Genomic DNA, 27,540 nt, shown 5'->3' with positions numbered 1-27,540 from the left:
TTGCTTGTCGGTTGGTTCGCACCTTCCTTTTCAGCTTTGCCCATACATTTTCAATTGGATTGAGATCAGGGCTTTGTGATGGCCACTCAAAAACATTGACTTTGTTATCCTTAAGCCACTTTGTAACCAGTTTGGCAGTATGCGTCGGGTCATTGTCCATTTGGAAGACCCATTTCCGCCCAAGCTTTAAAGGGATTGTCCAGGTTCAGAGCTGAACCCGGACATACCTATTTTTTCACCCAGGCAGCCCCCCTGATGTTATCAAAGGAGCATCTCATGCTCCAATGTGCTCCCTTGCCCTGTGCTAGATAGCACAGAGCAAGGGCTCTTTTGTTTACAATAACACACTGCCGGGCGGAAGCTTCCGCCCGGCAGTGTGTTCGGTGACGTCACTGGCTCTGATGGGCATGCTTTAGTGCTGCCCTAGCCGTTTTACTGGCTTGGGAAGCGCTAAAGCATCAGCTTCCTGGCAGACCTATGGAGAGCCCGGTTCGTCACCGAAACTCCTGAAAATGCCTTTGCCCTGTGTGATTTAGCGCAGGGCAAAGGAGAGCATCGGAGCATGGACTGGGTGAAAATGGAGGTATGTCCGTATTCAGCTCTGAACCCAGACAAACCCTTTAACTTCCTGGCTCATGTCTTGAGATGGTGATTCAGTATTTCCACATACCGTATTTTTCGCCCTATAAGACGCACCTAGGTTTTTGAGGAGGAAAATAAGAAAGAAATTTGAGCCAAAAGGTGTGCTTTTGGTGGGCTTTGAACTAATGGTAGCCTGTGAATGACACTATTATCGGGGAACTGTGAATGACGCACTGTTATGGGGGATCTGTGGATGAGACTGTTTTGGGGGTCTGTGGATGGCACTCTTACGGGGGTCTGTGGCTGACACTGTTATGAGCGTCTGTGGATGGCACTGTTATGGGGGTCTGTGGATGGCAATGTTATGGGGGTCTGTGGTTGACACTGTTATGGGGGCTTTTGTGGCTGACACTTATGGAGGCGTCTGTGGATGGGACTGTTATTGGGGCATCTGTGGATGACACTGTTATGGGGCATCTGTGGATGGCATAACACTGCTATGGGGGGATCTGTGGATGACAGATAAATAGCATGTTATGCTATTTGTCATCCACAGATTCCCCCATAACAGTGTCAGCCACTCTGAATGACCCTCAATACAGGGGGTGGGGGCTGGCATCTACACTAGTTTTTTAATGGCAGCGGGGGCCCAGTGCAGTCATTGTATTCTATTGCACCGGGCCCCACTCACTGTACTAATCGTATCTACGGTAACTGCAGGCAATGTTTACATATAGAATATGTTCAATCCAGCAGCCTCTACTTACAAACATAGCAGGCACGAGGCAGGAGGCTTGGCGAGTGGGCACTGGCAGCGTAACTCACTATGTCACGTGCCCGAGCCGCCTGCTTCATTCATAAAGTGGGCGGAGCAGGCACATGACGTAGGAAGTTACGCTGCTAGTGCCCGCCCGCCCAGCCTCCTGCCTTCTGCGGTAGTAAGTACAGGCTGCTGGATCGAACATATTCTATAGTTAAACACTGCCTGCAGTTACCGTAGATACGATTAGTACAGTGAGTGGGGCCTGATGCAATAGAATACAGTGACTGCATCGGGCCCCGCTGCTATTACAAAATTAGATGCAGGCCCCCAGCCCCTCCTCCCTCCTTGCTGATACACGCTGGCCGCGCTGTGCAGCATGCGGTCGGCGGTGTATCAGTGCAAACGGCAGCATTCGCCCCATAAGACGCACTGCCATTTTCCTCCCACTTTTGAGGAGAAAGTGCGTCTTATAGGGCGAAAAATACGGTAATCTTCTTTCCTCATGATGCCATTTATTTTGTGAAGTGTACGAGTCCCTCCTGCAGCAAAACAACCCCAAAACATGATGCTGCCACCCCCATGTTTCACAGTTGGGATGGTGTTCTTAGGCTTCCAAGCTTCTCCCTTTTTCCTCCAAACGTAATGATGGTCATTATGGCCAAAAAGTTCCATTTTAGTTTCTTCAGACCACAGGACATGTCTCCAAAAATGTAGGTTTTTGTTCCTGTGTGCATTTGCCAACATTAATCTGGCTTTTTATGTTTCTTTTGGAGTAATGGCTTCTTCCTGGCAGAGTGGCCTTTCAGCCCATGTTGATACAGTACTTGTTTCACTGTGGATATTGACACAATCTTACCAGCTTCTGCCATCATCTTCACAAGGTCTTTTGCTTTTGTTCTTGGGTTGATATGCACATGTCGGACCAAAGCACCATCATCTCTGTGACACAGAACCCGCCTCCTTCCTAAGTGGTATGATGGCTGGACATTCCCATCTTGTTTAAACTTGCATATAATTGCTTGTACAGATGAACGAGGCACCTTCAGGTATCTTGAAATTGCACCCAGGGTTGAGCCAGACTTGTGCAAGTCCACAATTCTCTTCCTGATATCTTGGCTTCTTCAGACTTTCCCATGATGCTACACAAAGAAGCAGTGTGTTTCAGGTGTGCATTAAAATACACCCACAGGTGTGTCTCTAATTAACTCAGATGTTGCCAACAAACCTAACAGAAGCTTCCAAACACAGGACATCATCATATGGGCAGTCCAGATTTGTTTGAAGGCATAGTGATCTTAGGCAGCAACATTTTTTGACATTGCAGGAAGTAATAATTTGGAAATTTGGAAAATAATAATAATTATGGTAATCCTAATAGACCAAAAACAGGAAAGTTTTATTCTGATTTCATGTCAGATATTGAGAAAAACATGCATATGTGTCTTGTTATATAGTGTATGTAAACTTCTGGTTTCAACTGTATATATACCCATATAATAAATGTACACACTGTGGGCCTTGACCCACCCAGTGGTGCTAGAATCGCCCCCATAGGTCATGTACATAAATAAATGAGAAAAAAAAAACATTAACAAATATAAACATCTCTGTTAGTTCACAAAAATGTTAGTTATTATTAGATAACTTGGGGTTGCACTCACTGTCCAAATGATGAGATGCTTCACTGGAGTGGATATGATCCAAACATAAATAAAAAAAGAACCACCGCACACTCACCGGTTGTATACAAAAGAGGTTATTCATTTTGACAAGTGCTCCAAAAGTAGCAAAATAACAAGGAACAAATAATAATTAGTGTGACTGTTATCTTGACATTTCTGTCACAATAGGACCTTGGTCACAAAAGTCACTAAAAGAAAAAAGAACACATTAGTGATAAAGGAAGAGAGTGGGATATAAGTAGAGAGTAACAATCTAGTAAAAACAAATGTATAAGAGACAACTAATATATGAAAGAATGATTAATAATAGATGTGGTCTGTATGTGGAAAGAGAGGCTATGGCCTATGTTAAAGCTACATAGATATGCTGAGCTAGAGTCCTGGATAAAATGATTGCAGTATTCTGGTACAGGTGTGAAAAGGCTTAATTCAATCTCAGGAATATATAATGATACAGCATAGGAGAATCTTAGCGGGAATACATGATGGTAGAGTAAAACATGCTGAAACCTAAATTGAGAAAATATGTGCAAGGTCAGGGATAAGCCCTATAGTAGTGATAGGGGGATGGTATAGAATCTAAGGAAAAGTTGGTAATTGATGTATAGCCATTGGGGAGCATTCTGGCAGTATGTAGATAACCTTATAATGATAAACTAGGGAGAAGAGCTGGCAATCAATAGGCAGCGTGTAGGGGAAGCTTTTTCTTAGATTCAATACCACCCTGCTATCACTACTATAAGGCTTATCCCTGACCTTGCACATATCTTCTCAATTTAGGTTTCAGCATGTTTTTACTCTACCATCACATATTATCACTAAGATTCTCCTATGCTGTATGATTATATATTCCTGAGATTGAATTAAGCCTTTCCACACCTGTACCAGAATACTGCAATCATTTTATCCAGGACTCTATCTCAGGATATCTATGTGGCTCTAACATAGGCCATAGCCTCTCTTTCCACATACAGACCACATCTATTATTAATCCTTCTTTCATATATTAGTACCCCACTCCTTTTCCTTATCATTAAGGTGTTCTTTTTTCTTTTAGTGACTTTTGTGACCGAGGTCCTATTGTGACCGAAACATCAAGATGACAGTCACACTAATTATTGGCAAATGTTCCTTGTTATTTTGCTACTTTTGGAGGACTTGTCAAAATAAATAACCTCTTTTGCATACAACCCGTGAGTGTGCAGTGGTTCTCTTTTTATTTAAGTTCAGAAAAATGTGCAGATCAGTGAAACTTACGTATCATCTAAGTACTGACACAAAATTCATACAAGGTATCCGAGGGGAGATCGGTTCCATGTGTCATATATGTAGTATCTGCCCTGGACAACGCGCGCTCCCTATTGCAATACTGCTCATGTCCTGACGTCACATTGCCTGGGAGTCATAGATGCTTTTGGAAACCAGTCTATGACACCCAGGCAACATGATGTCAGGACTAGGGATGAGCGAACTCGAACTGTATAGTTCGGGTTCGTACCGAATTTTGGGGTGTCCGTGACACGGACCCGAACCCGGACATTTTCGTAAAAGTCCGGGTTCGGGTTCGGTGTTCGTCGCTTTCTTGGCGCTTTTGTGACGCTTTCTTGGCGCTTTTTGAAAGGCTGCAAAGCAGCCAATCAACAAGCGTCATACTACTTGCCCCAAGAGGCCGTCACAGCCATGCCTACTATTGGCATGGCTGTGATTGGCCAGAGCACCATGTGACCCAGCCTCTATTTAAGCTGGAGTCACATAGCGCCGCCCGTCACTCTGCTCTGATTAGCGTAGGGAGAGGTTGCGGATGCGACAGTAGGGCGAGATTAGGCAGATTAACTCCTCCAAAGGACTTCACTTGATTAATCGATCGATCTGCAGCTGTGCATCATTGAGCTGCTGAAATTCAAATGCTCACTCACTGTTTTTAGGCTGCCCAGACCGTTTGTCAGTCACTTTTTTCTGGGGTGATCGGCGGCCATTTTGTGTCTTGTGCGGTGCTGCGACCAAGTGCATCCAAGCTGCGACCAAGTGCATTTAACCCTCAATGGTGTGGTTGTTTTTTGGCTAAAGCCTACATCAGGGTGAAGCTGTCACACCAAGTGCATTTAACCAGCAATAGTCTGTTCATTTTTTTGGCCATATACTAAATCAGGGGCAAGCTGCGCCTGTCACCAAGTGCATTTAACCCTCAATGGTGTGGTTGTTTTTTGGCTAAAGCCTACATCAGGGTGAAGCTGTCACACCAAGTGCATTTAACCAGCAATAGTCTGTTCATTTTTTGGCCATATACTACATCAGGGGCAAGCTGCGCCCGTCACCAAGTGCATTTAACCCTCAGTAGTGTGGTGCGTCAAGCTGTGACACCAAGTGCATTTAACCAGCAATAGTCTGTTCATTTTTTGGCCATATACTAAATCAGGGGCAAGCTGCGCCCGTCACCAAGTGCATTTAACCAGCAATAGTGTGGTTATTTTTTGGCCATATCCCAGTCTAATTCTGTCACTAAATCCATACCGGTCACCCAGCGCCTAAATACTAGGCCTCAAATTTATATCCCGCTAAATCTCTCGTTACCGCTGTCCTGTTGTGGCTGGGAAAGTTATTTAGTGTCCGTCAAAGCACATTTTTTGTTCTGGGTTGAAGTACAATTCCCAATTTAGCAATTTCATAATTTAGTGGTTCCTGCTATATCAGAGCTATTTGAAATCTATCCCTAAAAGGGTATATAATATTCAAGGTGCACATTGGGTCATTCAGAATAACTTCACACACACCCGCTACTGTGTATTTCCAAGTCTAATTCTGTCACTAAACCCATACCTGTCACCCAGCGCCTAAATACTAGGCCTCAAATTTATATCCTGCTAAATCTCTCGTTACCGCTGTCCTGTTGTGGCTGGGAAAGTTATTTAGTGTCCGTCAAAGCACATTTTTTGTTCTGGGTTGAAATACAATTCCCAATTTAGCAATTTCATAATTTAGTGGTTCCTGCTATATCAGAGCTATTTGAAATCTATCCCTAAAAGGGTATATAATATTCAAGGTGCACATTGGGTCATTCAGAATAACTTCACACACACCCGCTACTGTGTATTTCCAAGTCTAATTCTGTCACTAAACCCATACCTGTCACCCAGCGCCTAAATACTAGGCCTCAAATTTATATCCTGCTAAATCTCTCGTTACCGCTGTCCTGTTGTGGCTGGGAAAGTTATTTAGTGTCCGTCAAAGCACATTTTTTGTTCTGGGTTGAAATACAATTCCCAATTTAGCAATTTCATAATTTAGTGGTTTCTGCTATATCAGAGCTATTTGAAATCTATCCCTAAAAGGGTATATAATATTCAAGGTGCACATTGGGTCATTCAGAATAACTTCACACACACCCGCTACTGTGTATTTCCAAGTCTAATTCTGTCACTAAACCCATACCTGTCACCCAGCGCCTAAATACTAGGCCTCAAATTTATATCCTGCTAAATCTCTCGTTAACGCTGTCCTGTTGTGGCTGGGAAAGTTATTTAGTGTCCGTCAAAGCACATTTTTTGTTCTGGGTTGAAATACAATTCCCAATTTAACAATTTCATAATTTAGTGGTTTCTGCTATATCAGAGCTATTTGAAATCTATCCCTAAAAGGGTATATAATATTCAAGGTGCACATTGGGTCATTCAGAATAACTTCACACACACCCGCTACTGTGTATTTCCAAGTCTAATTCTGTCACTAAACCCATACCTGTCACCCAGCGCCTAAATACTAGGCCTCAAATTTATATCCTGCTAAATCTCTCGTTACCGCTGTCCTGTTGTGGCTGGGAAAGTTATTTAGTGTCCGTCAAAGCACATTTTTTGTTCTGGGTTGAAATACAATTCCCAATTTAGCAATTTCATAATTTAGTGGTTTCTGCTATATCAGAGCTATTTGAAATCTATCCCTAAAAGGGTATATAATATTCAAGGTGCACATTGGGTCATTCAGAATAACTTCACACACACCCGCTACTGTGTATTTCTAAGTCTAATTCTGTCACTAAACCCATACCTGTCACCCAGCGCCTAAATACTAGGCCTCAAATTTATATCCTGCTAAATCTCTCGTTAACGCTGTCCTGTTGTGGCTGGGAAAGTTATTTAGTGTCCGTCAAAGCACATTTTTTGTTCTGGGTTGAAATACAATTCCCAATTTAACAATTTCATAATTTAGTGGTTTCTGCTATATCAGAGCTATTTGAAATCTATCCCTAAAAGGGTATATAATATTCAAGGTGCACATTGGGTCATTCAGAATAACTTCACACACACCCGCTACTGTGTATTTCCAAGTCTAATTCTGTCACTAAACCCATACCTGTCACCCAGCGCCTAAATACTAGGCCTCAAATTTATATCCTGCTAAATCTCTCGTTAACGCTGTCCTGTTGTGGCTGGGAAAGTTATTTAGTGTCCGTCAAAGCACATTTTTTGTTCTGGGTTTAAATACAATTCCCAATTTAACAATTTCATAATTTAGTGGTTTCTGCTATATCAGAGCTATTTGAAATCTATCCCTAAAAGGGTATATAATATTCAAGGTGCACATTGGGTCATTCAGAATAACTTCACACACACCCGCTACTGTGTATTTCCAAGTCTAATTCTGTCACTAAACCCATACCTGTCACCCAGCGCCTAAATACTAGGCCTCAAATTTATATCCTGCTAAATCTCTCGTTAACGCTGTCCTGTTGTGGCTGGGAAAGTTATTTAGTGTCCGTCAAAGCACATTTTTTGTTCTGGGTTGAAATACAATTCCCAATTTAGCAATTTCATAATTTAGTGGTTTCTGCTATATCAGAGCTATTTGAAATCTATCCCTAAAAGGGTATATAATATTCAAGGTGCACATTGGGTCATTCAGAATAACTTCACACACACCCGCTACTGTGTATTTCCAAGTCTAATTCTGTCACTAAACCCATACCTGTCACCCAGCGCCTAAATACTAGGCCTCAAATTTATATCCTGCTAAATCTCTCGTTAACGCTGTCCTGTTGTGGCTGGGAAAGTTATTTAGTGTCCGTCAAAGCACATTTTTTGTTCTGGGTTTAAATACAATTCCCAATTTAACAATTTCATAATTTAGTGGTTTCTGCTATATCAGAGCTATTTGAAATCTATCCCTAAAAGGGTATATAATATTCAAGGTGCACATTGGGTCATTCAGAATAACTTCACACACACACGCTTCTGTGCATTTCCAAGTCTAATTCTGTCACTAAATCCATACCGGTCACCCAGCGCCTAAATACTAGGCCTCAAATTTATATCCCGCTGAATTTGAATACAATACATTGGGCCAAATAATATATTTGTTGTTGTGGTGAACCATAACAATGAGAAAAACATCTAGTAAGGGACGCGGACGTGGACATGGTCGTGGTGGTGTTAGTGGACCCTCTGGTGCTGGGAGAGGACGTGGCCGTTCTGCCACATCCACACGTCCTAGTGTACCAACTACCTCAGGTCCCAGTAGCCGCCAGAATTTACAGCGATATATGGTGGGGCCCAATGCCGTTCTAAGGATGGTAAGGCCTGAGCAGGTACAGGCATTAGTCAATTGGGTGGCCGACAGTGGATCCAGCACGTTCACATTATCTCCCACCCAGTCTTCTGCAGAAAGCGCACAGATGGCGCCTGAAAACCAACCCCATCAGTCTGTCACATCACCCCCATGCATACCAGGGAAACTGTCTCAGCCTCAAGTTATGCAGCAGTCTCTTATGCTGTTTGAAGACTCCGCTGGCAGGGTTTCCCAAGGGCATCCACCTAGCCCTTCCCCAGCGGTGAAAGACATAGAATGCACTGACGCACAACCACTTATGTTTCCTGATGATGAGGACATGGGAATACCACCTCAGCATGTCTCTGATGATGACGAAACACAGGTGCCAACTGCTGCGTCTTTCTGCAGCGTGCAGACTGAACAGGAGGTCAGGGATCAAGACTGGGTGGAAGACGATGCAGGGGACGATGAGGTCCTAGACCCCACATGGAATGAAGGTCGTGCCACTGACTTTCACAGTTCGGAGGAAGAGGCAGTGGTGAGACCGAGCCAACAGCGTAGCAAAAGAGGGAGCAGTGGGCAAAAGCAGAACACCCGCCGCCAAGAGACTCCGCCTGCTACTGACCGCCGCCATCTGGGACCGAGCACCCCAAAGGCAGCTTCAAGGAGTTCCCTGGCATGGCACTTCTTCAAACAATGTGCTGACGACAAGACCCGAGTGGTTTGCACGCTGTGCCATCAGAGCCTGAAGCGAGGCATTAACGTTCTGAACCTGAGCACAACCTGCATGACCAGGCACCTGCATGCAAAGCATGAACTGCAGTGGAGTAAACACCTTAAAACCAAGGAAGTCACTCAGGCTCCCCCTGCTACCTCTTCTGCTGCTGCCGCCTCGGCCTATTCTGCTGCTGCCGCCTCGGCCTCTTCCTCCGCCTCTGGAGGAACGTTGGCACCTGCCGCCCAGCAAACAGGGGATGTACCACCAACACCACCACCACCACCTCCGTCACCAAGCGTCTCAACCATGTCACACGCCAGCGTTCAGCTCTCCATCTCACAAACATTTGATAGAAAGCGTAAATTCCCACCTAGCCACCCTCGATCCCTGGCCCTGAATGCCAGCATTTCTAAACTACTGGCCTATGAAATGCTGTCATTTAGGCTGGTGGACACAGACAGCTTCAAACAGCTCATGTCGCTTGCTGTCCCACAGTATGTTGTTCCCAGCCGGCACTACTTCTCCAAGAGAGCCGTGCCTTCCCTGCACAACCAAGTATCCGATAAAATCAAGTGTGCACTGCGCAACGCCATCTGTAGCAAGGTCCACCTAACCACAGATACGTGGACCAGTAAGCACGGCCAGGGACGCTATATCTCCCTAACTGCACACTGGGTAAATGTAGTGGCAGCTGGGCCCCAGGCGGAGAGCTGTTTGGCGCACGTCCTTCCGCCGCCAAGGATCGCAGGGCAACATTCTTTGCCTCCTGTTGCCACCTCCTCCTTCTCGGCTTCCTCCTCCTCTTCTTCCACCTGCTCATCCAGTCAGCCACACACCTTCACCACCAACTTCAGCACAGCCCGGGGTAAACGTCAGCAGGCCATTCTGAAACTCATATGTTTGGGGGACAGGCCCCACACCGCACAGGAGTTGTGGCGGGGTATTGAACAACAGACCGACGAGTGGTTGCTGCCGGTGAGCCTCAAGCCCGGCCTGGTGGTGTGTGATAATGGGCGAAATCTCGTTGCAGCTCTGGGACTAGCCAATTTGACGCACATCCCTTGCTTGGCGCATGTGCTGAATTTGGTGGTGCAGAAGTTCATTCACAACTACCCCGACATGTCAGAGCTGCTGCATAAAGTGCGGGCCGTCTGTTCGCGCTTCCGGCGTTCACATCCTGCTGCTGCTCGCCTGTCTGCGCTACAGCGTAACTTCGGCCTTCCCGCTCACCGCCTCATATGCGACGTGCCCACCAGGTGGAACTCCACCTTGCACATGCTGGACAGACTGTGCGAGCAGCAGCAGGCCATAGTGGAGTTTCAGCTGCAGCACGCACGGGTCAGTCGCACTACAGAACAGCACCACTTCACCACCAATGACTGGGCCTCCATGCGAGACCTGTGTGCCCTGTTGCGCTGTTTCGAGTACTCCACCAACATGGCCAGTGGCGATGACACCGTTATCAGCGTTACAATACCACTTCTATGTCTCCTTGAGAAAACACTTAGGGCGATGATGGAAGAGGAGGTGGCCCAGGAGGAGGAGGAGGAGGAGGAGGAAGAGGGGTCATTTTTAGCACTTTCAGGCCAGTCTCTTCGAAGTGACTCAGAGGGAGGTTTTTGGCAACAGCAGAGGCCAGGTACAAATGTGGCCAGCCAGGGCCCACTACTGGAGGACGAGGAGGACGAGGATGAGGAGGAGGTGGAGGAGGATGAGGATGAAGCATGGTCACAGCGGGGTGGCACCCAACGCAGCTCGGGTCCATCACTGGTGCGTGGCTGGGGGGAAAGGCAGGACGATGACGATACGCCTCCCACAGAGGACAGCTTGTCCTTACCCCTGGGCAGCCTGGCACACATGAGCGACTACATGCTGCAGTGCCTGCGCAACGACAGCAGAGTTGCCCACATTTTAACCTGTGCGGACTACTGGGTTGCCACCCTGCTGGATCCACGCTACAAAGACAATGTGCCCACCTTACTTCCTGCACTGGAGCGTGATAGGAAGATGCGCGAGTACAAGCGCACGTTGGTAGACGCGCTACTGAGAGCATTCCCAAATGTCACAGGGGAACAAGTGGAAGCCCAAGGCCAAGGCAGAGGAGGAGCAAGAGGTCGCCAAGGCAGCTGTGTCACGGCCAGCTCCTCTGAGGGCAGGGTTAGCATGGCAGAGATGTGGAAAACTTTTGTCAACACGCCACAGCTAACTGCACCACCACCTGATACGCAACGTGTTAGCAGGAGGCAACATTTCACTAACATGGTGGAACAGTACGTGTGCACACCCCTCCACGTACTGACTGATGGTTCGGCCCCATTCAACTTCTGGGTCTCTAAATTGTCCACGTGGCCAGAGCTAGCCTTTTATGCCTTGGAGGTGCTGGCCTGCCCGGCAGCCAGCGTTTTGTCTGAACGTGTATTCAGCACGGCAGGGGGCGTCATTACAGACAAACGCAGCCGCCTGTCTACAGCCAATGTGGACAAGCTGACGTTCATAAAAATGAACCAGGCATGGATCCCACAGGACCTGTCCGTCCCTTGTCCAGATTAGACATTAACTACCTCCCCATAACCATATATTATTGGACTCCAGGGCACTTCCTCATTCAATCCTATTTTTATTTTCATTTTACCATTATATTGCGAGGCTACCCAAAGTTGAATGAACCTCTCCTCTGCCTGTGTGCTAGGCCTAAATATATGCCAATGGACTGTTGCAGTGGTGGCTGACATGAAGCCTGATTCTCTGCTATGACATGCAGACTAATTCTCTGCTGACATGAAGCCAGATTGTCTGTTACGGGACCTCTCTCCTCTGCCTGGGTGCCGGGGCCTAAATATCTGAGAATGGACTGTTCCAGTGGTGGGTGACGGGAAGCCAGATTCTCTGCTATGGAACCTCTCTCCAATTGATTTTGGTTAATTTTTATTTATTTAATTTTTATTTTAATTAATTTCCCTATCCACATTTGTTTGCAGGGGATTTACCTACATGTTGCTGCCTTTTGCAGCCCTCTAGCCCTTTCCTGGGCTGTTTTACAGCCGTTTTAGTGCCGAAAAGTTCGGGTCCCCATTGACTTCAATGGGGTTCGGGTTCGGGACGAAGTTCGGATCGGGTTCGGATCCCGAACCCGAACATTTCCGGGATGTTCGGCCGAACTTCTCGAACCCGAACATCCAGGTGTTCGCTCAACTCTAGTCAGGACATGCACAGTTTTGCAATAGGGAGTGCGCGTTGTCCAGGGCAGATACTACATATATGACACATGGAACCGATCTCCCCTCGGATACCTCTTATGAATTTTGTGTCAGTACTTAGATGATACATAAGTTTCACTGATCTGCACAATTTTCTGAACTGAGATGTTTATATTTGTTCATGTTTTTTTTTCTTTCACATTTATTTATGTACTTCATGATTTATCACATGACCTATGGGGGCGATTCTAGCCTCAAGGGGTGGGTCAAGGCCCACAGGGTGTGCACTCATTATATGGGTATATATATATATGTGGAACACTGGTGTATACTGGCACTCTGCTTGAAAAAGACTCATTGTAGTCACAATATCTCATTCTTGGTGAAAAAATTTGAAATTTTATTGAAGACCTTGAGTGCTGCAGTATTTCTTCCAAATCCTAGATATTTTCCAGTCTTATTATGCCGTGAATAAGGACAGAACGTTACTGGCCGAAATCCGTGGGCTTTATTCCTTCAATGTATGCTCTAATTTTTTAATATAAATAGAGATGAGCAAATTCACCAAATTTTGCAACAAAATTAGCTTTATGATGAATAACTTCGTCAAAAAGCACTTAATTTTTTTGTAAGTATCAGGTGCAATGAAAGGGAGCAGCAATGGCGCTGTCCCCTGTCATTGTACCCCTCAAATGCCGCGTTTATACATGATCGTGGAATATGAGTGCAAAAACAGTGTGAAATTAACATTAACATTTTTTTTTAATCAAACTTACCGTCTCCATTTGCTTATGACGGGCCGGCCGCTGCCATCTTGCTTGAAGATCAGGAGCAAAATCTTGCGTAGCGCGAGATTACATCATCACGCCGACCGGTGTGGTGACATCATACATCACCACACACGGGATTTCGGCCGACATGTTCAATCAAGATGGAGGCTGGCGGCCCGTCGCGAGCAAAGTATCATTTTTCCTTGTTTTTTTACACTATTTCAGGTTAAATTTATTCGCAGACACAAAGCACGGGGAAATTCAGTTTTGAGGCAAATCAAATTTATCCTGAAATTCGGATCGAATCTGTGGGATTTCATTCGCTCATTTCTAAATATAAAGACTGAAGATTTTAGGATGTGATGCTGGATTGGAATCTATACTGCCATTCTGCTAAGGGTCAAAAGACAGAAGGGTTCAGTCACTAGACAACTTTAGGCATCTATAAGATCTATAGCTAATACTTTGCAGATGTTGAAGGGTTGAGACCTTCTAGCGCTGCAGATCTATTGAGTCATACATTCTATCTAAATTAGGGCTGTCTCTAGACCAGACAGCCAGGTGGTGGCAGCAGTATATGTGTGGGTGTAGGGTGGAATGGTGTTTCATACATTGGTTATGTATCTATGCTGTTATTTTCATTAAACAAAACTATCATGGCATATACCCCACACTGTATCTGCTTATGTGTCTTACTTTTAGGACATACAGATGTAATAGGGGGAAATTCCTCATTAAGGATACCCATCTCTTAGGTGGATTGAAGAGCTCTACAAAGAGTGTCTGTCTGCCTGACCTGGTTCACCCTTGCATTAGACAGACAGATCACTGATTTCATTTGGCATTGTGTAATGTGAAATGTGTAAGAAGGTCTTGCTGGTGGTTGACAGCCTTCCCCATATCAGTGTACATACAGAGGTAGCTGTCAGTCACCAATAAGACTGCTTCCTTGACTCCAAAGTGAATGAGCAGAAATTTAAATGAACAAATACAACTGAATATTTTTCAAGAAAACTACAAATCTATCTGCTCAGCTCCTGCTCTATAAAAGACTGCCTGCAGCTTCCAAACCATGTTCAATGTGAAAGGTTACTATAGGTCTGTTAGAGTTATTTCTATATACCATATTACAGAAGTCTTTTCTATGAAGTTTTAAATACTGTATATTACAAAGTTACTGAAAATACATCATGTACAAAAAAGACAGTAAATTCAGAAATCCCCAGCCCAAGTTAATGCCTCAATCATAACATTTCTAGAGATAACAGGTCCTTCTACAAGCAATTATTTCTATAGTGCAGTGGACACGGCAGTGGGAAGCCCTTTCAGCTACAGTGGGATGCGAAAGTTTGGGCAACTTTGTTAATAGTCATGATTTTCCTGTATAAATCATTGGTTGTTACGATAAAAAATGTCAGTTAAATATATCATATAGGAGACACACACAGTGATATTTCAGAAGTGAAATGAAGTTTATTGGATTTGCAGAAAGTGTGCTATAATTGTTTAAACAAAATTAGGCAGGTGCATAAATTTGGGCACCACAAAAAAGAAATGAAATCAATATTTAGTAGATCCACTTTTTGCAGAAATTACAGCCTCTAAACACTTCCTGTAGGTTCCAATGAGAGTCTGGATTCTGGTTGAAGGTATTTTGGACCATTCCTCTATACAAAAAATCTTTAGTTCATTCAGGTTTTATGGCTTCCGAGCATGGACAGCTCTCTTTAAGTCACACCACAGATTTTTAATTATATTATATTCAAGAATGTTGTACTTGTTCCTCTGCATAAATGCCTTGGTGGATTTTGAACAGTGTTTAGGGTCGTTGTCTTGTTAAAAGATCCAGCCCCGGCGCAGCTTCAGCTTTGTCACTGATTCCTGGACATTGGTCTCCAGAATCTGCTGATACTCAGTGGAATCATGCGTCCCTCAACTTTGACAAGATTCCCAGTCCCTGCACTGGCCACACAGCCCCACAGCATGATGGAACCACCACCATATTTAGCTGTATGTAGCAGGTGTTTTTCTTGGAATGCTGTGTTCTTTTTCCTTCATGTATAATGCCCCTTGTTATGGCCAAATAACTCAATTTTAGTTTCATCAGTCCACAGCACCTTATTCCAAAATGAAGCTGGCTTGTCTAAATAGCTTTAGCCCACCTCAAGCGGCACTTTTTGTGCTGTGGGCGGAGAAAATGCTTCCTCTGCATACAGCATCTCCTTGTGTAAAGTGCGCCGAATGGTTGAACAATGCACAGTGACTCCATCTGCAGCAAGATGATGTTGTAGGTCTTTGGTGCTGGTCTGTGGGTTGACTCTGACTGTTCTCACCATTTGTCGCTTCTGTCTATCCGAGATTTATCTTGGTCTGCCACTTCGAGCCTTAACTTGAACTGAGCTTGTGGACTTCCATTTCCTCAATATGTTCTTAACTGTAGAAACGGACAGCTGAAATCTCTGAGACAGCTTTGTTTATCCTTCCCCTAAACCATGATGGTGAACAATCTTTGTCTTCAGGTCTTTGTTTTGAGACCCCCATGTTGCTACTCTTCAAAGAAAATTAAAAGAGGAAGAAAACTTACAATTGACCCCCTTAAATACTCTTTCTCATACAAACCGGATTCCCAAAAAGTTGGGACACTATACAAATCGTGAATAAAAACTGAATGCAATGATGTGGAGGTGTCAACTTCTAATATTTTATTCAGAATAGAACATAAATCACGGAACAAAAGTTTAAACTGAGAAAATGTACCATTTTAAGGGAAAAATATGTTGAATCAGAATTTCATGGTGTCAGCAAATCCCCAAAAAGTTGGGACAAGGCCATTTTCACCACTGTGTGGCATCTCCCCTTCTTCTTACAACACTCAACAGACGTCTGGGGACCGAGGAGACCAGTTTCTCAAGTTTAGAAATAGGAATGCTCTCCCATTCTTGTCTAATACAGGCCTCTAACTGTTCAATCATCTTGTGCCTTCTTTGTTGCACCTTCCTCTTTATGAAGCGCCAAATGTTCTCTATAGGTGAAAGATCTGGACTGCAGACTGGCCATTTCAGTACCCGGATCCTTCTCCTACGCAGCCATGATGTTGTGATTGATGCAGAATGTGGTCTGTCATTATCTTGTTGAAAAATGCAGGGTCTTCCCTGAAAGAGATGACGTCTGGATGGGAGCATATGTTGTTCTAGAACCTGAATATATTTTTCTGCATTGATGGTGCCTTTCCAGACATGCAAGCTGCCCATGCCACATGCACTTATGCAACCCCATACCATCAGAGATGCAGGCTTCTGAACTGAGGGTTGATAACAACTTGGGTTGTCCTTGTCCTCTTTAGTCCGGATGACATGGTGTCCCAGATTTCCAAAATGAACTTTGAATCGTGACTCTCCTGACCACAGAACAGTCTTCCATTTTGCCACACTCCGTTTTAAATGATCCCTGGCCCAGTGAAAACACCTGAGCTTGTGGATCTTGCTTAGAAATGGCTTCTTCTTTGCACTGTTGAGTTTTTAGCTGGCAACGGCGGATGGCACGGTGGATTGTGTTCACTGACAATGGTTTCTGGAAGTATTCCTGAGCCCATTCTGTGATTTCCTTTACAGTAGCATTCCTGTTTGTGGTGCAGTGTCGTTTAAGGGCCCGGAGATCACGGCATCCAGTATGGTTTTACGGCCTTGACCCTTACGCACAGAGATTGTTCCAGATTCTCTGAATCTTCAGATGATGTTATACACAGTTGATGATGATAGATGCAAAGTCTTTGCAATTTTTCGCTGGGTAACACCTTTCTGATATTGCTCCACTATCTTTCCGCGCAACATTGCGGGAATTGGTGATCCTCTACCCATCTTGGCTTCTGATAGACACTGCCACTCTGAGAAGCTCTTTTTATACCCAATCGTGTTGCCAATTGACCTAATTAGTGTTAATTGGTCTTCCAGCTATTCGTTATGCTCAAATTTACTTTTTCTAGCCTCTTATTGCTACTTGTCCCAACTATTTGGGGATTTGTTGACACTGTGGAAATTTAAATCAACGTATTTTTCCTTTAAAATGATACATTTACTCGGATTAAACGTTTGATCTGTCATCTACGTTCTATTACAAATAAAATATTGACATTTGCCATCTCCACATGATTGCATTCAGTTTTTATTCACAATTTGTTTAGTGTCCCAACTTTTTGGGAATCCAGTTTGTAATTGGATTCACCTGTGTATGTCGGTCAGGGGTCACTGAGCTTACCAAGCCAATTTGAGTTCCAATAATTAGTTCTCTTAGGTTTTGGAATCAATAAAATGACAACAGTGCCCAAATTTATGCACCTGCCTAATTTTGTTTAAACAATTATAGCACACTTTCTGTAAACCCAATAAACCTAATTTCACTTCTCAAATATCACTGTGTGTGTCTCCTATATGATATATTTAACTGACATGTTTTATCGTAACAACCAACGATTTATACAGGAAAATCATGACGATTAACAAGGTTGCCCAAACTTCCGCATCCCACTGTATAGTTTGTGTTCTCAAACCAATGGCACTAGTTTATTTCCATACATTTCACAGAATACATATAATACATAATCTATTAATTAAAACAAGAGATGTGGTTCAGCGTGGAAAATACTTTTTTTGCACTGCACTGTGTTTCTTTGTGTATCTTTAGAGATTAGATCTTTGTAGAGGTTTCTAGTAGATGACAGAGATCTCAGAACAGTATGTGTTTTTTTGCTATGCAGATGTGCAAAGTGCTGTTCACAATTTCCCTTTACCTTCTATTTTTAAATATCAGGGATGAACAATTGAGGCTGATTAATAGTAATAATAATTATTTTCATGATTTTTATTAAAGGGCTTTTCTGAGTGTTTTATACTAATAACGTATCCTCTGAATAGGTTACCAGTATCTGATGAATGGGGGTCCAACTCCCAGGATCCCCGCCGATCAGCTGAGGAGGTGAGCACTGTGGCCTCCTTACAGTGGCATACCATCAATATAGGCAGACCACGCACTGGCTATGGGGCCCCTGAGGTTAGGGGGCACGGCCAGGCTGCATGGATCTGCCCCCTTTCTGACCTGAATACACGCTGCATTAGTAACAGTAGAGATACCGGCAATGGGGCGTTTGGGTTGGCAGCCCCGGGCCCAGTGTCAATGAGGGGCCAATTGCCACCCCAAAAGCCCCAGTGCCATTACATATTAACATTTAAATTTGGCATTATGCACAGCGCTAGTGCTGCACCGACAACAGCGGGCTGGGCCCCGAGTGGAAGGAGGGAGGGAGAGTGAGCAGCCGCTTCCTCCAATCAGGTAGCAGCTCAGTGCCTGATGTGCCCGCCCCTCTGTGATGTCTTTGGTGGAAGTTTGCTCCCACAGCTAGCAGCACGGTAAAGTACCAGCCCTGCATTTACTTTTATCAGCAGTGATGTCCCACATGCTGACCCTCCTCTGGGTCTTCCTGCCCTTCTCTTTGCTTGTTAACCCCCAGCACTGCCTTCACTAGCAGGAAGCAGCAGAAGAAGCTCTCTACAGTGCTGCCCATAATTATTCATACTCCTGGTAAATCTTTACTTAAAGTTACTTTTATTCAACCAGCAAGTAATTTTTGGACAGGAAATGACATAGGTGTCTCCCAAAAGATAATAAGACGATGTACAAGAGGCATTATTGTGGAAAAAAATAAAAGTTCTCAGCTTTTATTTACATTAGAGCAAAAAATACAAGCTGTTCCGCACTGTGGAAAATCTCAGAGGATGTGGTCGGAAGCCAAAAGTGACACCTGTGCTGGCCAGGAGGACAGTTAGAGAGGTGAAAAAGAATCCAAGGATCACCACCAAGGCCATCCTGGTGAATCTGGGTTCTGCTGGTGGCAATGTTTCAAGGCAGACAATCCAACGGACACTGCACACTGCTGGGTTCCACGGATGCAGACCAGGCACACAAAAGCTTGCTTGGCCTTTGCAAAAGCTCATCTGGACAAAGAAGAAGACTTCTGGTCTTCTGTGTTATGGTCAGATGAAACAAAAATTGAATTGTTTGGTCACAATGATGTTTCCTTCATTTGGTTTAAAAAAAAGAGAAGCCTTCAACCCAAAGAACACCATCCCCACTGTCAAACATGGTGGTGGGAACCTAATGCTTTGGGGGTGTTTTTCAGCCAATGGACCAGGGAACCTAATCACAGTAAACGGCACCATGAAAAAAGAGCAATACATGAGGATTTTCAATGACAACATCAGGCAGTCTGCAGAGAAACTTGGCCTTGGGTACTAGTGGACATTTCAGCATGACAATGACCCAAAACACACAGCAAAAGTGGTGAAGAAATGGTTAGCAGACAACAACATTAATGTTTTGGAGTGGCCCAGCCAGAGTCCAGACTTGAATCCAATTGAGAATCTGTGGAGGGAGCTAAAGATCAGGGTCATGGCAAGAAGACCCACCAACCTGAAAGATTTGGAGCTCATTGCTAAAGATGAATGGGCAAAAATACCTGTGGGGACATGCAAAAAGCTGGTCTGCAATTATAGGAGGTGTTTGATTGCTGTAATAGCCAATAAAGGCTTTTCTATTGATTATTGAGAAGGGTATGAATAATTTTGGACTGGACACTTTTTGCTCAAATGTAAATAAAAGCTGAGAAATGTTTTTCTTCCACAATAATGCCTCTTGTACATCGTCTTATTATCTTTTGGGAGACACCTATGTCATTTCCTGTCACAAAATTACTTGCTGGTTGAATAAAAGTAACTTTAAGTCAAAATTTGCCAGGGGTATAAATAATTATGGGCAGCACTGTACATGATAGAGCTGAGGTGAGAGGAGAGAGGAGCTGACAGGAAGACGGGCTGTTTGCTGCAGCAGGGGGACTGTACTTAGAGCTGTTAGGGTCAGCCTCAGCTCTGCTCACTGTAGTGCATATATACAGTTGCAAGAAAAAGTATGTGAACCCTTTGGAATTATATAGATTTCTGCACAAATTGGTCATAAAATGTGATCTGATCTTCATCACAGTCTGCTTAAACTAATAACACACAAATAATTAAATGTTACCATATTTTTATTGAACACACCATGTAAACATTCACAGTGCAGGTGGAAACAGTATGTGAACCCTTGGATTTAATAACTGGTTGAACCTCCTTTGGCAGCAATAACTTCAACCAAATGTTTCCTGTAGTTGCAGATCAGACGTGCACAACGGTCAGGAGTAATTCTTGACCATTCCTCTTTACAGAACTTTTTCAGTTCAGCAATATTCTTGGGATGTCTGGTGTGAATCGCTTTCTTGAGGTCATGCCACAGCATCTCAATTGGGTTGAGGTCAGGACTCTGACTGGGCCACTCCAGACGGCGAATTTTCTTCTGTTTAAGCCATTCTGTTGTTGATTTACTTCTATGCTTTGGGTCGTTGTCCTGTTGCAACACCCATCTTCTGTTGAGCTTCAGCTGGCGGACAGATGGCCTTACGTTCTCCTGAAAAATGTCTTGATAAACTTGGGAATTCATTTTTCCTTTGATGATAGCAATCCGTCCAGGCCCTGACGCAGCAAAGCAGCCCCAAACCATGATGCCCCCACCACCATACTTCACAGTTGGGATGAGGTTTTGATGTTGGTGTGTTGTGCCTCTTTTTCTCCACACATAGTGGTGTGTGTTTCTTCCAAACAACTCAACTTTGGTTTCATCTGCAGAATATTTTGCCAGTACTGCTGTGGAACATCCAGGTGCTCTTGTGCAAACTGTAAACATGCAGCAATGTTTTTTTCGGACACCAGTGGCTTCCTCTGTGGTATCCTCCCATGAAATCTATTCTTGTTTAGTGTTTTACGTATCGTAGATTCGCTAACAGGAATGTTAGCATATGCCAGAGACTTTTGTAAGTCTTTAGCTGATACTCTAGAATTCTTCATCTCATTGAGCAGTCTTGCTGTGCTCTTGCAGTAATCTTTACAGGATGGCCAATCCTAGGGAGAGTAGCAGCAGTGCTGAACTTTCTCCATTTATAGACAATTTCTCTTACCTTGTACTGATGAACAGCAAGGCTTTTGGAGATAATTTTATAACCCTTTCCAGCGTTATGTAAGTCAACAATTCTTAATCGTAGGTCTTCTGAGAGCTCTTTTGTGCGAGGCATCATTCACATCAGGCAATGCTTCTTGTTAAAAACAAACCCAGAACTGGTGTGTGTTTTTTATAGGGCAGGGCAGCTGTAACCAACACCTCCAATCTCATCTCATTGATTGGACTCCAGTTGGCTGACACCTCACTCTAATTAGCTCTTGGAGATGTCATTAGTCTAGGGGTTTACATACTTTTTCCACCTGCACTGTGAATGTTTACATGGTGTGTTCAATAAAAACATGGTAACATTTAATTCTTTGTGTGTTATTAGTTTAAGCAGACTGTGATTGTCTATTGTTGTGACTTAGATGAAGATCAGATCACATTTTGGGACCAATTTGTGCAGAAATACATATCATTCCAGAGGGTTTACATACTTTTTCTTGCAACTGTATTCTTTCATATAGGACCTGTGGCATGTGCTGGATGCTCCAGATAGACTACCTCAGAGTGAAGAATGGGACATGACTAAAATTGCTCAGTTCTGCTCCCTGTTAATAACAAGGGGAGAAGTTGAGCTGTGAGACAGAGCTCTAATGCTGTGGACCTGCACAAGATATGTCCCAGGGTCACATTGACCAATGTGGACAGTCCTGCTGCAGTAATTAACCCTATAGGCTTTGCACCTATCATAAAATAAATAAAACTTAAAGGGTAAGGCCGAGTTCATATCCTGTTTTTTCCACCCGTTTCATGTATACATACAGTGACAGCCTTCATCATAGAGTTTGAAAGAAAAATGTATATGTTAACGTATACGTTTTTTCTACTGGACTCTGCAGTATAGAAAAGCATTGGGTGCAGCACTTTTTTATCCCTTTCCCCCCCCCAACATATACGTAAAAACGGATGGCAAAAACATGATGTGAACACAGCCTAACCTTTTATTTAGCCCCTAATGTACCCGCACCCTCACTAATCAGCTTTAATAATTGTAGTTTTTATTGGAGGGGGGCAATTCTAAACCCATTTGCTATGGGGCCCCATGATTTCTATGTACTCCCCTGCTCACAGCTTGCCAAGCACAGCTCCATCCATTGGAAGGGGCTATGCTTAGTATCGCAGCTCAGCCCCATTCACTTGAATAGGACTGAGGTGCGCCTAGACCACATGACTGATGAATATGACTGGCCTAGGGTAAGTTATGAGGAGGTTGGGCGCTTACTGGAGCGTCGTGGCCTCTTCAAACATGTGATTAGTGTAGGTGTCGAGATTCGGATCCCCACCAATTACATACTGATGACCTTTCCAGAGGCTAGTTAATCAGTATAAAACAATCAGAAAATCCCTTTAATTTGTATACGTACCTCGGAGCTCCTTGAATGGTAAATGCTTTATCAGCATGCTGTTCGCCTAACTTTGTCATCACTTCATACAGTTTGTGACACAGCTGAAAAGACAGAACATAAAGATCAGTGCACTAATATGTTAAGATGTACTTCACATTCCTTTTTACATTGTGCAGTCAAGGTAAACGTGACACCTTTCAATAATATTACTCAAGAACATCTTGCTCTGAATTTGTGCTTTCATGTTTCTCAAATAAAAGGTTGTTATCTCTATGGTAGCATCCATCTGGCTTGTTTCTTATCAGGTATGTTTCTTCTTTCACTAAAGTATAATAGTAATTGTCTGTTCCAAAGTACAGAATAATTTCATATTATTTCAAAAATAAGTTGGCTTTTTCGAAGATCTAGCATTGATAGTCTATTCTGCACCACCACCACAGGGAAATTGAAGGCATTAAAGGGGTCTTCAGTGACTTAAATACTGGCCCTCCTCAGGTCATCAATACCTGATAGGTGGGGGTTTGACTGCTGGAACCGATTACTGATCAGCTTTTGGAAGGCTGAGGAAGAGGCCGCATTGCTCACTCAAGTGCCACTGCCCCTAACGTCACATCCATCAGTCACGTGGCCTATGTGCAGCTCAGTCCTGTTCAAGTGCATTGGATGGAGCTGCAATATCAAGCACAGCCGCTTTTCAATGTACAGATTGTGCTTGGTACACTATGAAGAGGCTGCAGCACTGGTCTTAGAGCTGCAGCCAAATTGAAAATCTGAATGGCAAAGGTGCAGAGAGACACCCCCACCAATCAGATATTTGACAATTTCAGTAATATTTGATTCCTGGAAAACCCATTTAGCAATTCCCATTAATGTCAGTGGGCTGCTTGTGTATTACATGGAAATGCGTGTCGTTTTATGTTGTCGATAGTGTTGATCGAGCATGCTTGGCACATCACTATGTTTGGCTGAATACCACATGTGCTCGAGCTCGATGTTTGAGTCTACTCCCTGCATGTTTGTTGGCTGCTATGCAGCCAATAAACATACAGGTTAGTACTGCCACTCACAGTAATGCATTACAGTGATTGGCTGGCCAGAATGTGTCATCGAGTGTGTGGGGATTCGCTCTGGTAGTTCAGTTCTGGTAGTTCAGTGTGGGGATTCGCTCTGGTAGTTCTGGATCAGCGGGTGCAGCCCAGAGGCAAAGTACAAGCTCTTGGTTCAAAACATCAGTGTTTATTCGCACGTGAAAGCAAAACAAAAATGCAAGTTGCTTGGTGATAGTTCACACACATGAAAAGTTCACATACAAAACAGTCACCCTTTCTCCTGGGTGTTACTTCACACACTGTTGGAAGTTCTGCCTTGTCAAGTCCACAGGGGTCTGAGCCCTCCAGCCCGGCTCAAACCACAGATCCCAACACAGCCCTTAGATCACACAGCCCTCCTGAGCTCCACTGTCAGATGGAGGTAATCTTCTCCACCTGGCAGTGCTGTCTGGTTTTTATGCCTGGCAAAACCTGGCCTGGAACATGGGGAGCAGTTGCCCACCCAGCACTTTGACTACTCCCAGTAAGAGCCGTCCCGGATCAGCTATTATAGCCATACTAAGTATCAATGTGTCAAACAGCAACTGCTGCTGACACATAAAAACCGGCTCATACTCCACCGAGGCCAGGAATGTCAGTGACACGTACCTATCATCCATGATGATTCCTTGTACCTTCTTACAGCTGCTATAAAACACCCAATGAGACACGTGGTTCGGCTCAGTGTTAGTCGGGGAGAGCTGTTTTGTACAAGGGAAAGATAGTGTAGGGAATTGGTTCAATTGAATTTAGTTTTTTTGTTAGGCAGGGTTGCTGTTAGAGACCCAAAAGTCCTTTTAAGAACTATTGTTGTGTCTGGCAACAATATATATTTTTACCACAACCTGCGCTAAATTTTGTGCTATTGAAGAGACCCCAAAGTCCTTTTAAGGATAATTGTATCTGGCAGCAATATATATTATTAGCACAACCTGCGCTAAATTACGTGCAATTTTTAGAGACCAAAAAGTCCTTTTAAGGACTATTGTTGTATCTGGCAGCAATATATATTTTTAGCGCAACCTGCACTAAATAGCTTGCAATTGCTTGGCCGCTGCAGACAGCGACATTATCTGCGCTACATCTCCTGTGTAACATGTGCGCAGCCTAAAAATATCTGTGACATCCAGTGTAATTTTTTTCCTTAGACGGTGTCCGCTGCGGCCAGTTACATTACCTGTTCTACATCTCCTGTATAACGTTTGTGTATCTGAAATATCAGTGACATTCAGTCTAACTTTTTTTGCTGACGTTGGCAGCGACATTATTGTGCTACATCTTCTCCGGTATAACGTTAGCGCATCCGAAATATCAGTGACATTCATTCAAATTTTTTCGCCGTTGGTGACAGCGACATTACCTACGCTACATCTCCTGTATAACGTCAGCGCATAAAAAACATCAGTGACATTCAGTCAAATTTTTTCGCTGTTGGTGGCAGCGACATTAACTGCACTACATCTCCAGTATAACGTTAGCGCATCTGAAATATCAGTGACATATAGTGTATTTTTTTTTTTCGCCGGCCGCTGGTGACAGCGACATTATCTGCGCTACATCTCCTGTGTAACGTGTGCGCAGCCTAAAAATATCTGTGACATCCAGTGTACTTTTTCCATATATGGTGTCCGCTGCAGACAGTTACATTACCTGCGCTACATCTCTTGTATAACGTTAGCGCATCCGAAATATCAGTGACATTCAGTTTAATTTGTTCGCCGCTTGTGGCAGCTGAAACTGTGCCTGCTGCCAGAGCACAAGAAACACACTCATCCACGATACCTAGCTTCATGTCCCAGTTTGCAAAGCGGCGCAGGACACCACTCTCAACGTCACACCAGTGCGACCAGGTGGTCTGTTGTATTGCAGCAGATAATGCTTCGGTCGGATAAGCATCACCCTGTCTTCCACAAAGTCCAGTCTCAGTAGCCAAGAGTCTGGTCAACAGAATCCTCACCCTGATCCCCCTTCCTCCCACAGTCTTTGCAAACAAGTGATCCCACACTTAAATATTCTGAGGAGCTCTTTGCATCGCCATTCCTTAATTTGGTCCTGTCGCCAAGCACGCTTGAAGAGGGACATGAGGAGATATTGTGCCCTGATTCCCAAACTCTTGAGCATCCACAGTCAGAAGAAGATGGCGGTGGGGAATGGCAATTAGTGTTTCACGAGGTGGATTATAATGATGAGATACAGTTGCCAATAAGTCAACGGCAATTAGTGTCTCAAGAGGTTGATGATGAGAATGAGACACAGTTGTCAATAAGTGAGGTTGTTAGGTCAACAAGTCAGAAGAATGATCAGAGTGAGGAAGTGAAAAAGGAGGTGGTGGATGATGAAATCACTGACCCAACCTGGGAAGGTGGCAAGCCGAGCGAGGACAGCAGTACAGAGGGGGAGGGATCCGCAGCACAGCTGGAAGAGGCAGTGGGGTGGCAAAAGGGAGAAGGCAGGCCACACCAAACAAGTCCGCAACTGTTCCCCGAAGCACCTCCTTATGGAAATCTCCCTTGCCACGGGGTAGGTGTTCCGCAGTCTGGCGCTTTTTTCATGAAAGTGCGAACGATTTTGTCAACTGAAGAATTGTCATTTGCAACCTATGCCGTACAAAAATAAGCAGGGGCATGAACACTAGCAACCTCACCACCACCAGCATGATCCGCCACATGGCATCAAAGTACCCTAATAGGTAGGCCAAAAGCCTGGGTCCACAATCAGTGTCTGCGGGTCACACCACTGCCTCCTCTTCCCCTGTATTACGTGCCTGCCAATCCCCTGTCTAAGATACAGGCCCGGATTCCTCCCACCCTGCACCTAGACTTTCACAAGCACCATCAGTTAACACATCCACTTTTGTGTCCCAGTGCAGCGTAAAGATGTCCATACCCCAGGTCTTTGAACAAAAGTGCAAATACCCAGCCACCCACCCACAGGCCATAGCACATAGCACTAAATGCTTGTGGACACTGAGGATTAAAAGGCTTGTGGACACTGAGGATTTCCACAGCCTGATGGTGGCGGCTGTCCCCAGCCGTCACTATTTTGCCTGGTGTGCCGTCCCTGCCTTATACCAGCATGTGTCCCGTAACATCACCCATGCCCTGACCAACGCAGTTATTGGGAAGGTCCACTTAATGACTGATACATGACAAGTGCTTGTGGCCAGGGACGCTACATTTCCCTGACGGCAAACTGGGTGAATGTTGTGGAGGCCAGGAGCGAGTCGTATCCTGGGATGGCACAGGTGCTACCGACGCCAAGCACCAACAGGCCGTGCTGAAACTTATTTTCTTAGGTGACAAACCTCACACCACCACAGAGCTGTGGCAGGGTATAAGGGACCAACTGTGGCTCTCGCCACTCAACCTAGAACCAGGCATGGTTGTGTCTGATAATGGCCGTAACTTGGTGGCGGCTTTGTAGCTTGGCAAGCTCACACACATACCATGCGTAGACCACGTGTTAAACTTAATAGTTTAGCGGTTTCTCAAAACCTAACCCAATTTGCTTGAGCTACTGGTGAAGGTGCACCACATGTGTGCCCATTTCCGAAAGTCATCAACAGCTGCCGCCGGTCAGGCAATGCTGCAGCAGCGCTTGAAATTGCAAGCTCACGACTGTTGTGTGATGTGAGCACGCGCTGGAACTCAACGTTCCACATGTTGGCCAGGCTTTGCGAGCAGGAAAGGCCAGTAGTGGAATACCTGCTGCAACATGGTCGTCACCTCTCCAGTCAGCTTCCGCTCTTCACAAGCGATGAGTGGGCATGGA

The 27,540-nt window shown here is 44.5% G+C and overlaps 1 protein-coding gene across 1 annotated transcript in view; it reads right to left on the bottom strand.

Annotated features, from left to right (window-relative positions):
* AMPH (amphiphysin) overlaps positions 1 to 27,540 on the bottom strand; it is a 301,192-nt gene that overhangs the window by 103,321 nt on the left and 170,331 nt on the right. Inside the window, 1 exon segment of the mRNA XM_044294372.1 lies at positions 22,700 to 22,782. Coding sequence (XP_044150307.1) covers positions 22,700 to 22,782 — 83 coding nt within the window.

The sequence above is a fragment of the Bufo gargarizans genome, chromosome 5 (genome assembly GCF_014858855.1).
Source record: "Bufo gargarizans isolate SCDJY-AF-19 chromosome 5, ASM1485885v1, whole genome shotgun sequence".
In the NCBI taxonomy this organism is placed as follows: Eukaryota; Metazoa; Chordata; class Amphibia; order Anura; family Bufonidae; genus Bufo; species Bufo gargarizans.
This window is presented reverse-complemented; position numbering and strand designations above follow the sequence as displayed.